This window comes from Chionomys nivalis, chromosome 1 (genome assembly GCF_950005125.1).
Source record: "Chionomys nivalis chromosome 1, mChiNiv1.1, whole genome shotgun sequence".
In the NCBI taxonomy this organism is placed as follows: domain Eukaryota; kingdom Metazoa; phylum Chordata; class Mammalia; order Rodentia; family Cricetidae; genus Chionomys; species Chionomys nivalis.
This window is the reverse complement of record NC_080086.1, coordinates 25,659,871-25,672,805: the sequence shown is the minus strand read 5'-3', so window position 1 is coordinate 25,672,805 and position 12,935 is coordinate 25,659,871. Positions and strand designations below refer to the sequence as shown.

General features: G+C 47.6%; 1 protein-coding gene across 1 annotated transcript in view; it reads left to right on the top strand.

Moving 5' to 3' along the window:
- The window catches only part of Vwf (von Willebrand factor), a 155,276-nt gene that overhangs the window by 126,731 nt on the left and 15,610 nt on the right, over positions 1 to 12,935 (top strand). Inside the window, exons 39-44 of the mRNA XM_057772108.1 lie at positions 1,542 to 1,644; positions 2,086 to 2,160; positions 3,492 to 3,596; positions 4,969 to 5,174; positions 5,807 to 5,956; positions 12,446 to 12,556. Coding sequence (XP_057628091.1) covers positions 1,542 to 1,644; positions 2,086 to 2,160; positions 3,492 to 3,596; positions 4,969 to 5,174; positions 5,807 to 5,956; positions 12,446 to 12,556 — 750 coding nt within the window. The remainder of the gene's footprint in view (positions 1 to 1,541; positions 1,645 to 2,085; positions 2,161 to 3,491; positions 3,597 to 4,968; positions 5,175 to 5,806; positions 5,957 to 12,445; positions 12,557 to 12,935) is intronic.

The following is a 12,935-nucleotide window of genomic DNA, read 5'->3' as shown; positions in this document are numbered from 1 at the left end:
ACAGAAAGCCCAGAAAACCTTCCTTCAGGGAAATAACCGGGGCTTAAATCTGCTATACCCCGGGAAGAGGGAAAATATTTACCAGTTTCCATAGCTCTTGTTTGTTTTACAGAACGCACCGTGGAGATGTGAGCTTTTGTAGTAGGATCAGATGGGGTCTGGAGTCCCGCACAGACTGTGGTCTCTCCCGGGGGCCGCTGCTGGTGCAGCGATATTCAGAGTACCCCCTCAGCTCAGGGGGACATGCATCCTTTACCCGTGGTCTGACACCTCCTTTCCCCAGAGGCTCTGAAGCTCAGGCTTGGGCTAGGGGCTATATTCCTTTGGCACCTCCACTGAATGAACCGTGCAACTTCTAGTGGGTGGCATATCGCGACATGTGTCTTTTGACTGGACTTGAGCACTTCAGGTTTCCTACCCCATACTCTCTGCAGCCTGTTCTTTTGGCCCCTTTGTTTAATCTTGAAATCCAGCTGTTCTTATACCTGTTCTGTACCTTAATTTGGACTCTGGATGACAAGTTCAGCCTGCAAACAGCTTGGGCTTGTGTAATAGCGCCCCCTGCTGGCATAGTTGCTGCAGTCAGACTGGTGGTATCTCCAAGGGCTGAACTTACTTGTTTTTTCAGGGGCAGTTGACTCGGTGTCCTGCTTTGGGTGTGCTTGGTTAAAGCTTCCCAGGAAGGTGAAAAGTCCTAGAGGAATAAACTGAACACTCATTTTGGGGTATCTTTTCGATGGTGGGCTACAGACCGTCAGCACTGTGGAGTCTGGCCGTGCCTCGGTGGGAGGGAGGGTAATCGCGCGGCGTTATCAGCACCACGTTCTGATCGCTGGACAGGCCTTTATTCTTTAGATAGCTGAGGTCCGCATTTAGAATGGGTAAGGATAAAAGAGAACAGAAACATCACAGCAAGACTCCCTCCTTCTCGGCTGTCATTCTCAGATTCCTGCCCCAGAAGGGAGCCATTGCCCTGTGCACCTTCCCGGGACTCCAAGCCTTGGCCTGAAATAGCATCTACAACAGCCTCATTTTTTCTTTTTTTCCTTTCTTTTGGTTTGCATTTCTCTTTTTCTATCTCCTCTGCCTCTTTTTCTTCCCTCTCCTCCTTTATGCCAAGCCTCGTTTTTTTCCTTGATTCAAACTCTTATATTTAGCCCAGGCTGGCCTCAAACTCCAGATCCCACTGTCACTGTCTCCCCAGTGCTGAAATTAAAGGTATACACACCCCGCCCCTCTCCTGCTCTTCTGTGGTTTTCTGCTTCCAGTCCTCCTCTCCTCCATCCTCCTAATAGTCAGTGGCTTGGCTATTTGTCACGTTTCTTTCTGAGACAGGGTCCTCTTACAAGTAGCACAAACTCAAGTAGACAGGCAAGGCTGCCACCTTTGGTCCACCTGCCTCATGCCCCATGTTCCGGGCCCTCAAGAGGGCAAGCCGAGCCATCGGTGGGAGTACTGACTCCCATGATCCTGGGCTCCCATGATCCTGGGGCTCGGACTATAGTGTCCTGCACCCCTGCTTAACTTTGTCTTCCCTTCAGTTCCTGGAGACCTGGGTCCCAGACCATCAGCCCTGTCAGATCTGTGTGTGCCTCAGTGGAAGGAAAGTCAACTGCACTGCGCAGCCATGCCCCACAGCCAGAGGTGAGTGAGGCTGATGTCTGCTGTCCCTGCAGGAAGAAGGACTCCATGGGTCTCCAGCCACCCTGCAATAATGGGCCAATCCAAGTAAAGGTCACGTGGATGTGTTTTTCTTGAAGAGACCTCATTTCCATTTACTGAGACCAGAAGCCCCTTTTGGCCCCTGGAGCAGATGCTCTTGTACCTCCCCCCGTTCTTCCACCCAGTATTGTCATCAGACTCAGAGGCCCCTGGAGGGAAATCCTGAGGTTGCTAGCAAGACTCATTGGGAAGACTCATTCTGTCCAGCATCCTGTCTTGGTCCCGTGGTCCCAATCCTTTGGGAATCCCATATGGGGTCTGTGCTGGCTTTCTGTGAATGAGAACTTTGCAAACCTTCTCTAGTCTGGGCCGTAGTTGATTTTTTTTTTTTTTCTGAATTTTGCGTCTGTTCTTCTCCCCCAGCTCCCACGTGCGGCCCGTGCGAAGTGGCTCGCCTCAAAGAGAGTGCAAACAGGTGCTGCCCAGAGTATGAGTGCGGTATGTGTCCACCCAGCCAATTCCTCCAGGGTCCAGACCTTAGTCCAGCCCCAAATGGGTCAAGTCATAGATAGCCAAAAATGCTTTGTTCTTAATTACAGGGTATGTGAAGGGAAGTGGGAGACGACAGCTTCTTAAAGAGTGGCTTGAATGTGAGATGTAAGAGCCATGACAGTGTGGGGGGTGATTGCTGGAGCTACAGAGGTTTGCTGAGGAAAGTGCCATTTTGTCAGGAGACGTTTCCAGTGAGATTTTGAGGAGCAATCTATGGAGAAGGCCACATGCAGGCCTTCAGCACATGGCTGTGTATGGGGGAGGGGAAGGGGTGGTGATGGTGGTGAATGATGTGTAATTCAGGGGGTTCAGAGACAGTAGCGTGGCTGCATGACAGGACGCTAATGGCGTTCTCATATCTGCCCCATCAGATGTGTTTATTAATTCATGCTCCGAAGGTGGATCTTCAAGGGAGAGCAGAGAGGCCAAGGGAAAGGCCAAGAGACTAGACAGGAAGCCAGAATTCTGGGAAGTTGATTTATTCTGATGAAATTGATCAGATATCAACACAAATTTTATAAAGGGTTCAATCTGGTTTGAGAACAATATTATCAAATAGATCTCCAGACCATGTTATTGGTAGAGAAAATTAGGGGATCATTTAGGTTCAGTGTCCCAGCTTATAGACAAATTTAAGTTTCTATAATGTGCTAGGGACTGTACTTAAATTAGTTTATGAAATCCCCAGGCTAACCTGGTAAACTAGAGTTTCCACTATACAGGAGGGAAAACTGAGATCTAGAGAATTCAGACTGGGCAAAAAGGCTCCAAGTCTTTGCAAATGATACTATTAGTCCATGTGAAGGTAACATGACATTTACATGACATCTGTCATCCTCTATCTATCTATCTATCTATCTATCTATCTATCTATCTATCTATCATCTATCTATCTATCTATCTATCTATCTATCTATCATCTATCTATCATCTATCTATCATCTATCTATCTATCTATCTATCTATCTATCTATCTATCTATCATCCATCTTCCTTCTATATCTTAGCATCTACTCACCTGACCATCTACTAGCTGTCTCTCATCCACCTTCCCCTATCCCTGTCCATCCATCCATCCATCCATCCATCCATCCATCCATCCATCCATCCATCCTTCCACCCCTCTCTCTTTAAATCTCCATCTCCACCGGCCTTTATTGGTTATCACCATCTTTAGTCGTAGAAATCCACAGGAGAGAGTGTACGGATCTCACTGACAAGCAATAAGAGAGTAACCTCACCAAAACCTGCGTACACCCCTCTTTCTTGAACCCCAGTGTGTGACCTGGTCAACTGCAACTTGCCTCCAGTGCCTCCGTGTGAAGGAGGGCTCCAGCCAACCCTGACCAACCCTGGAGAGTGCAGACCCACCTTCGCCTGTGGTAAGGCTGCCGTGGGGAGGAGCGGCTGCGGGGCCATTCTATCTTAGCCTTGGAAAGTCATCTTCTGTTTTGGGGACCAAGATTGTTTCATTTCTTTTTTCAGCTAGCTGAACCTACGTTTAGGGTACATTTGGAAAAAAGGGTTAAGGGCATACATAATTGAGTTTTCTAACAGCCCTGGCTATATCAGCTGCAGGTATTCCAGTGTGGATGTGGGTGCAGCCATGCCATTTGGGGGGGGGGTACATCAAGACACAGGAATGCTGGAGAGATAGCTCAGTGGTTTAAAGCACTGGTTTCTCCCCCAGAGGACGCAGGTGTGATCGCCAACATCCACATGACTCATAATTGTCCGTGTTAGCTGCAGTTCCAGGGGATCTGACACTCTTCTCTGGTCTCTGAAGGCACCAGGCATACATGTGTTGCATAGATATACATGGAGACAAAACATCAACACACTGAAATAAACTTCAAACAAACTAACAAACACAAAGAAGATGATGGGGCTCAGGCAGTGAGATTTCAAACCCAACAGTTACTTGTTCGCCTCGTCCTCTCTTCCTCGGAGTGGAGGGGACATTGCCTTGCCTATCTTCCTCACGGAACCTTATTTTCAAACTTAACAGGGTATTTTCTCTGTAGGCTTATATATTTAATCATAAAATACATTTTTAGCACAGAGGTGGGCTAAAATTAAACATGGTGAGACACGGAATTCTATGTTTAGTTACCAAGGGTCCCTTTCAAGTCTAGGGGTGTCTTAGATTCCTACTTTGGAACATCGATTGCTTGAGTTCCTCAATGTAGGCTTTGGGGCTGAAGCGGTCACATTATAAGGAAGTTGGGATTAGGTGTGGGGTACAAGAATGGGCTCGAACATCTATAAAATAACATTGTGGTGGTGACAGTATTGTTGGCAACATTTCATTTGTGCGTTGTTGGAGGTGGTAAGACCGGAGGGTGATGTCTGAGGCCCTGAGGTGTGGATAGGATCCTGCTAGCTGTTAGCGTATGCAAGTGTCTTCTGGCCACGATTTGCCCTGGTGCCTCTGGGCTTTAGGGGTCTGTGTCTGGTATCTCTCAGAGTCTGTGGTTGGGAGGACCGTGCTCCATCAACATGTTCTTAGGGGTGGTAGTGTAGGGATTGAGTGGCCTCTCCATTCTCCGTAAGGGTATTTCTCATTAGTGCAGCACTCAGAAGAGTGGCCATTTTGGGGGTATTGAAATATCCTATAGCCATGAGCTGAGTGCATGTGCATGCCAGTAACCTGGGTCTGGTTCCCTAGAACCCTGCCTCAGCCAAGCATGCAGCACTAGTAGAGGATGATGCTTGGTATGGCAAGACTGAGGGTGTCACCTGTATCCCCCCCAGCCTGCAGGAAAGAAGAGTGCAAAAGAGTGTCCCCACCCACCTGTCCCCCGCATCGGACACCGACCCTTAGAAAGACCCAGTGCTGTGATGAGTATGAGTGTGCTTGCAGCTGCACCAACTCCACAGTGAGCTGCCCACTCGGGTACCTGGCCTCGGCCACCACCAACGACTGTGGCTGCACCACAACCACCTGTCTCCCGGACAAGGTAGACACTGCCCACCTCGGGCTGCGATACAGGCCCACTCATTGCTCTTCACAGCAGATTTGAACTTCCCAGACCTCTTGCTCCCTGAACCAAGGGTGAGCAGTCAGTGTTCCTTCTCATGCACAGGGAAATGTCATTAACTCAGGAGGTAGTGACAGTGAGTGTACTATGTATTCGTCAAGACTAGACGCTGAGGTCACAGTCATCGGTGTATGGCTTGAACAAGGTTAGCTAAGGAGATACCGTGGTTGCAAGGATTATTTAGAGAGTAGTTAATAGTGTACTCATCTGTCCATTGCTTTCAGTTCATCCATGCATCCATTCATGCATCCATCCTCCGTCTCCACACACTCAAGCTACTACAATGTTTTAACAGGCTGGTGTTATGTTCGAAGTTATAGGAACCATGTAGAATGCAATCCTGACTTCTGCTCTTGTTAGCATGTATTGCCTTAGTCTATAATTCCAAACAGTAAGCTATAAATAGCAGTCGAAAGAGGAGAGATCCACCATGACTGACTTGGTGTGTGTGGGAATATGATTTCCCATCCCCTAAACCCTTTCCACACCATGGCTATCACTAATGGTTAATTGATTCTAAGTGAGTTCATTCCTGGAAACTGTGTCACCAGGTTTGTGTCCACCGAGGCACCATCTACCCCGTGGGCCGGTTCTGGGAGGAGGGTTGTGATACCTGCACCTGCACCGACATGGAGGATACTGTCATGGGCCTGCGGGTGGCCCAGTGCTCTCAGAAGCCCTGTGAAGACAGCTGCCAGCCGGTAAGTAGGGCACAAGAGCTGGGTGCTGCATGGAACCATTGGGTAAGAAAGAGAGGAAGGGATGTGGGGGTGGGGAAGGAGGGAAGGAAAGAAGAGTATCTATCTATCTATCTATCTATCTATCTATCTATCTATCTATCTATCATCTATCTATCTATCTATCTATCTATCTATCTATCTATCTAGAGAGAGGGAGAAAGGGATGGATGAATGGATGGATAGATGGATGTATAGAAAGGAAGGAAGAAAGAATATGGCATAGACCTTTAGCTAGGCCATGTTTCCTAAAGTTGTCATGCCTCCTAATATTCGGTGAAGCTCTACATCCCATGGTTAATCTGTTGATAAAGTGGGAGTCCTCATTATCCAGCTACCACCCAAAGACGCCGTTTTTAAACACCGGTGCATGTTGGTCAAACCCTCAATGCATGAATGTTTGGAGAAACACTTCAGATCCAGACCTCAGAAGGTTGGGTAAAATGAAAAAAATGTGAGAGAAAGATTGTCTTGCGGCCCTTCTGTGGCTGTCCTCGGCTAGTGGGTGTGGCTATTGCATGGTGTTAAGTCCATACTGGTTTGAGCAGAGCCACAGGAAAATGTCGTCTTCTTCCCCCTTGTCTCTTCCACCCTCAGACACCACCCCAGCTAACCCTAGCACAGACCCACATGGAGTCTTCTGTGATCACGCCTTCTTCCATGCATGACCGTGTTTCCACACAGACTGCCAATTTTCGGATCATTGAGGTCTAGAACATGTGACCTGGACTCCCCCAATTCTGTCATTTTCTGCTAGGGAACTTGTTCTAGCACACTGAGGATTGCTCAGACCCTAGAAGGAGGGACCATATATCCTTAGGGATACCTGTGGGTCAAACAAATCTCACAGGCTTGATCTTGTGTCATCGCTATAGTCTAGTGAACCCAGACATGTTAGAGCAGAGTTACTGAGCATGCAAGTGCACACACCTGCAATTGCTGCTGTCAGTGTCCACAGCAGGGAAGGCTGTGCTCTCAAAGCTGTTTGGGCTATATGGATGATGGGGCAAGTGTGGGCTTTGGAACAAGCTCTGGAATAGGAGAACTTTCCACTTACCTGCTGTGCTACCTACAGAGGGACTCGTGGAACTGCTGATGCCTTTGGGAGGGGTGCAGTAGAATCTACAAAAGCCCTTTCGGGAACTCCCAGCTTTGAAACTCCACTGGTCTCCACTTCATCCCGTTGACCATTGGCAGAGATAACAATAACATGTTATCTATCAGACAGGGAGAGAGGTGTTAGAGCTCATTTTTATAAACTTGACACCCAACGTTTTTGCTATATTTGTGTTACTTCTTTAAGAATTTCATAATGTATACTGAATATATTTATACTTCCCAAACTCTTCCCATTACCAACATTTCCACTCTCCCATCATGACCGACCAATGTTGAGATTTCTTTCTGCTTTTCTTCTTTTGTGTTGTCCAGCTCACCTTGGAAGTGGGGGCCAACCTATCAGGGGTCGGTTACATCATTAAAGAAAATGGTGCTCTTCTCTCAGATGCCTCCAGCTCCTCAGCTGGTGGTGGGATTTGATCCACCTTCCCTACCCTATGGTGGGATTCTGGCTGTCTGGAGCTTGAGCAGGCCTGTGCATGATGTCACAATCGCCACGAGCCCACATGTGCAGCTGCCCTGTGCTGTTGGAAAACCCATTCCCTTGATGTCATCCACCACCTCTGGCTCTCAGTCTTCCTGCCTCTTCTTCCACAAAGACCCCTGAGCCTTAGAGGGGAGAAGTGGAATATGAGTGTCTCATTTAGGGCTGAGTACTCTGTAGTCTTTTATTCTCTGCATGTTGAGCAGTTGGTGTCCTTGTTACAGTGTTTTCATTGGGAGATTTTGATTTCAAAGCCTGGAACCCATTTACAGTAACTATAATAAATAATCTGCAGGAAAGATACAGAGGAGCCTTCTAGAAATGAAGGGTGTGGTATAGGGGAAGGCAGCACAGTCATGTGACATTTCTTTTTTCTTGTCACATCCGTGGCAATGCATAATGACAAGGACACTTTCTGAGACACACGCTGTTGGGTGACTTCATAGTTGTAAGAACATGACAGAAAGTACTTATTCAAACCTAGATGGTGTTTGTGTTAGTCATTTGACAGGCCTCTTGATGTCATCTAAAGACACACTCAGCATGAGGTGGTTTCCAGCGTGGCATGATTTGTTTTCAGTATTTTTTTTTTTTATTTTACAAGTAGCAGGAATACATTATAAAATAATGGTGATTGTATCGGGCATACACAGACTAGTTGCACAGGCATTCACTAGGTTCTACACACTAGTTGCAGTGTGTATGCCACCTTTTATGTGACTGGTTGGGTCATAGGTCTGTTGACAGTGATGTCACAAGCGTGAGAACAGTGCACTATGCTAGTATGTTAGGATGCTAGAGGATAGGAATGTTTTAGCTCTGCTCTAATACATTTGTGTGCTAACATAAACAGAGAAAATACTGAGGCATTGTTCGCTATGTAGCCCAGACTGGCCTCAAGCTTGTGTTGTTCCTGTTGCAGTCTCATGAGTGCTGGGATTATAGGCATGTGCCAGACAGAATGCCTGCTTCCACTGTAGTGTTAATCAGACCCCGCCATACACGTGGCCCATTGTTGATTGGAATGTCAGTATGGTAGAGCATAATGTTTTATTCATTCTTATGATATTTATCAGGAGAAAGAAGAATGAAGGCTGTTCTTTATACTTGCCCATAGGAAATGAGGGGCCAGCAAAGGAAGTGGAGTTGGCCACAGCTCTTCAACTCATCAAAACCAGCAAAGTTTGGGTGACTTAGAGCAGCCCACAGTCCATTTTGTTAGGCAATGCAACTGAAACCCAAGTTTTATGGTTTGAATATGAAATAGAGACTCCTGTGATGAATGGTTCCCAGGTGGTAGGGCCATGTGGGTGGTGGCAGAAATTGCAGCAGGTAAGGCCTACCTGGAAGAATTGGGAGAGTGTCTGTGAGGTTTGAATCTGGCTTCCATCCCTGTTTGGTTCTCCGCTTCCTATCCTGCCACGAAGAACTTGCTCACAGTGACACAGAAGTCACCAATATTCCCAATGGTGCATGCACCAGTGGGATTCTGGGAAGAAGGATGGGGTCTTTAGCATGTGGCCCCCAGATAGCCTCAACAGGGGACATGGCATCAGAATGCCATCTGCATGTCAGTCATGGTAATCATGATTGAAGGACTGTTCTGCTAAGGACAGTAGGAATTTACTTTCCAGTCGTGAATGCCTGCAGGTTGGGTGGCTATAATTTATACTCTCTTCTCTTAATTTGAGAGCCAATGGAAACAAGATGAAAAAAAAGAGTAGGTTGGAGGGTCCGAGATGAGTCTTTTGACAGGACATATAAGCTAGAGAGCTTGGGGGAATAATGGAAAAGGAGATGAAGAAAACATTTGTTTTGCTTGGCTCTTCTGAGATTGTTGGGAGGGTGATTTAGCAAGAGGAATTCTGTAGTGTGGCTGGGGCATCTGGGCTTGAGAAGCCAGTGGGTCCCTGGGATCAAGGTAGCTAGGGATTGTTTGTAATAGTGACGGTGTGAGGTGCATCAGAAGACTACAGGAGTACGGCCATCCTGATGACTCGGCACTTTGAGAGGCTTTAGGGAGGTATACCAGATGCCTGAAGGCATTGCTTAACTCCCCCAGGTTTCCCTGTGGTCTCTGTTTCCCTCATGGCCTTTGGCATGTCCTGTTTTATAGTGGAAAGTGTATAGAGTATGTTATCCCAGTTCGTCAGCTCTTCCGTGGCTCCCTGCACCTCATCTATGCACAGTAATGACTTGAGTCTTAGTTGATAGAAGGCTGGGGACAGCTTGCTGTGCACTGCTGTGACGCAGGTAGGGATGTCAATAAGTCCCATGGAGATGGTGTGAACTTGAGCTAAGTCTCTGGGGTGGTTGCACATCCCCAGGGAAGCAGTGTTGGTACCTCTTCAGATTTGACCCTGCGCTAGAGTGTGCCTGGGGAGCCGTGTATGCTTGGCATCCCTGCTATCTGGATCAGCCAGCTTTTCCTTCTCTCTTAAGGACACAGCCTCGAGGTGAAGCCTTGTCCTGGGTTCTTTGCCCTGAGTTCCAGACTCAGCCACGCTGCCATTGTCATTTTTTTGACCATGATGCTCAGAGGAGGATTTTAATCTGAGTTTTTTAAAAAGATTTTTTAAAGTTTTAATTTTAGGTGCATGATCTATGTGTGTGCACTACATGCATGCCTGGTGGCCACACAGGTCAGAAGGGGCATTGGATCCCCTGTAACCAAAGTTACATGTGGTCATGAGTTACCATGTAGGTGCTGAGAATCAAATCTGGGTCTTCTTAAGCACCCAGTAATCCATTCAGCCCCTTAATCTGGGTTCTTAATATTTTTGCCATATTAGACGATCTTCCAGAGGCAAGATGGACTGACAAACTCCTAGCATGCTGGCCTTCCATGCAAGGGTCTCTGGGGGAAGGTCAGTCTCTATCATTTCCTCACCACATTTTTTTTAAAATAGATGCTATAATGTTTGAACTACTAGGTAAATGTCAAGGATGCTCATGTCTACAAATTAGTGTGCTAGCTGGCTTTGTATCACTATGACAAAGCACTTGAGAAAATCAACTCAGAGGAAAGGTTAATTATGGCTCATGGTTCTAGGCTGTGGTCAGTCATTTTCTTTTCAGGGAGGCAGAATATCATTGTGGGGATGTATTGTGCAGCAAAGAAGTTTATCTCATGGTAATCAGGGAAGGGGAGAGATGGAGGGAGGGTGCGGAGGTAGACTGGGTGTAGCATGAATTCTAATTGGTCTAAATAAATAAAACCTGGAGTTAGATATTGGGGGTGAAAGCTGAAGGATCAGAGAAGAAGTGCAGCTACCCACTAGAGAGACTTTTTTTTTTAAATTAATTAATCTATTTATTGAAGATTTCTGCCTCCTCCCCACCACCGCCTCCCATTCCCCCCCCCACCCCATCAAGTCCCCTTCCCTTGTCAGCCCTAAGAGCAATCAGGGTTCCCTGCCCTGTGGGAAGTCCAAGGACCACCCACCTCCATTCAGGTCTAGTAGGGCGAGCATCCAAACTGTCCAGGCTCCCACAGAGTCAGTACGTGCAGTAGGATCAGAAACCCATTGCCATTGCTCTTGAGTTCTCAGTAGTCCTCATTGTCTGCTATGTTCAGCGAGTCCGGTTTTATCCCATGCTTTTTCAGACCCAGGCCAGCTGGCCTTGGTGAGTTCCCTATAGAACATCCCCATTGTCTCAGTGTGTGGGTGCACCCCTCGCGGTCCTGAGTTCCTTGCTCGTGCTCTCTCTCCTTCTGCTCCTGATCTGGACCTTGAGATTTCAGTCCGGTGCTCCAATGTGGGTCTCTGTCTCTGTCTCCTTTCATCCCCTGATGAAGGTTAATATTAAGGAGGATGCCTATATGTTTTTCTTTGGGTTCACCTTCTTATTTAGCTTCTAGAGAGACCTTTTACCTCTACCAATGCTCAGACTGAAGGGGCGATCCTGTCCTCCAGACTGCGTCCTCAGACTGCACTGAGCTTCTGTCTCTTCCCGCCTTATATTGCTGTCTCTGCCCAGCCATATCACTCCTGTCTCCACCTCCCTCATGCTGGGATTAAAGGCACGGGATCCCAAGTGCTGGGATCACCTTTGTGTGAGCTTTGTTTTTCTCTTAAACAGATTGAGTATTGCCCAGAGTGGCCTTGAACTAACAGAGATCCCTCTGTCTCTGTCTCCCGAGTCCTGGGATTAAAGGTGTGTTCCAATACTGCCTGGCTTTTTGTGGCTTAACTCTGCACTCTGATCTTCAGGCAAGCTTTATTTGTTAAAACACAAACAAAGTATCACCACAGCTGGGGTCCAAAATTATCCTTCCAGGGAAAACCCTCAGTGATCCAATTTGCTTCCATTAGGCTCTGTCTTCAGAAATTTCTACCACCTCGCAGTAGTACCAGAGGCTAGGGGACAGCATGTGGTAATTTCAGGGACATTTAAAAGCCAAAGCATTACACACGGTGAGAAGTGCTAGTATCAAGATACACGTTTGCGCAGGTCCTCACCACAGAGCAAAGACTAGAACCCAGGCATTCGGAGTTTGTGTTGCAGTCAACAAGCTACCCTAGGTTTGGCCATGGTCAGATTCATTAGGGGTGTCTAAGTGAACTCTGGACTGTCTTCAGTATTTATGCACACTAGATGTTGGTCTCAAAATGGAATGTTCCGGAGGAGGTGTTGATCTCTTCAGCCAGCAAAGACCTAGCTAAGTGACCCAGGGCTGGAGTCTCCTGGTCACTTCTTGGTGTGATTCTGAGGCTAGTGGGCAGCAGGGATGAAAATATCCAGTCCACGTGTCTTGGTTAGCCCCAGGGATCAGCAATCCTGAAGCTTAGGTCAGCCCTGTTTCTCAACTGCTGGTTTGGCCTCCACTCTGTGTTTTTGTTTTTCAGGGCTTCTCTTACGTTATCCGTGAAGGGGAGTGCTGTGGAAGGTGCCTGCCCTCTGCTTGCAAGGTGGTGGCCAGCTCTCTGCGGGGAGATTCCCACTCTGCCTGGAAGAGTGTAGGTTTGGACCCCCCGGGGAAGGGGGAGAGGAAGGTGTTGAACTCCAACCTGGAAATCCATTTTGCTGTCCATCAGTTCTGGCCTGGTTTTCTTCTCCCTCTTCTTTACTTTTCCTGCAGGGAGCTTATCTGGCGATTGGTACCTTTGGGATCCCAGCTGGGTTCCTTTTACCCCTTAGGAACTAGTTAAGGCTGTCTCAGACTTCCCATTTTGTGGATTCGAGGAGAAGCCTGGTGGCCTCCCTGAGAGATCTATAAACTCAAGGTGACTCTGAGGTCACGCAGTCCCTCAGTGGTTGAGGGGGCTGGCCTCATCATCTTGGATAGGAGGTGGTCCGTCAGGTTTTACAGGCTACAAGCACTGTACCGTACCGTGC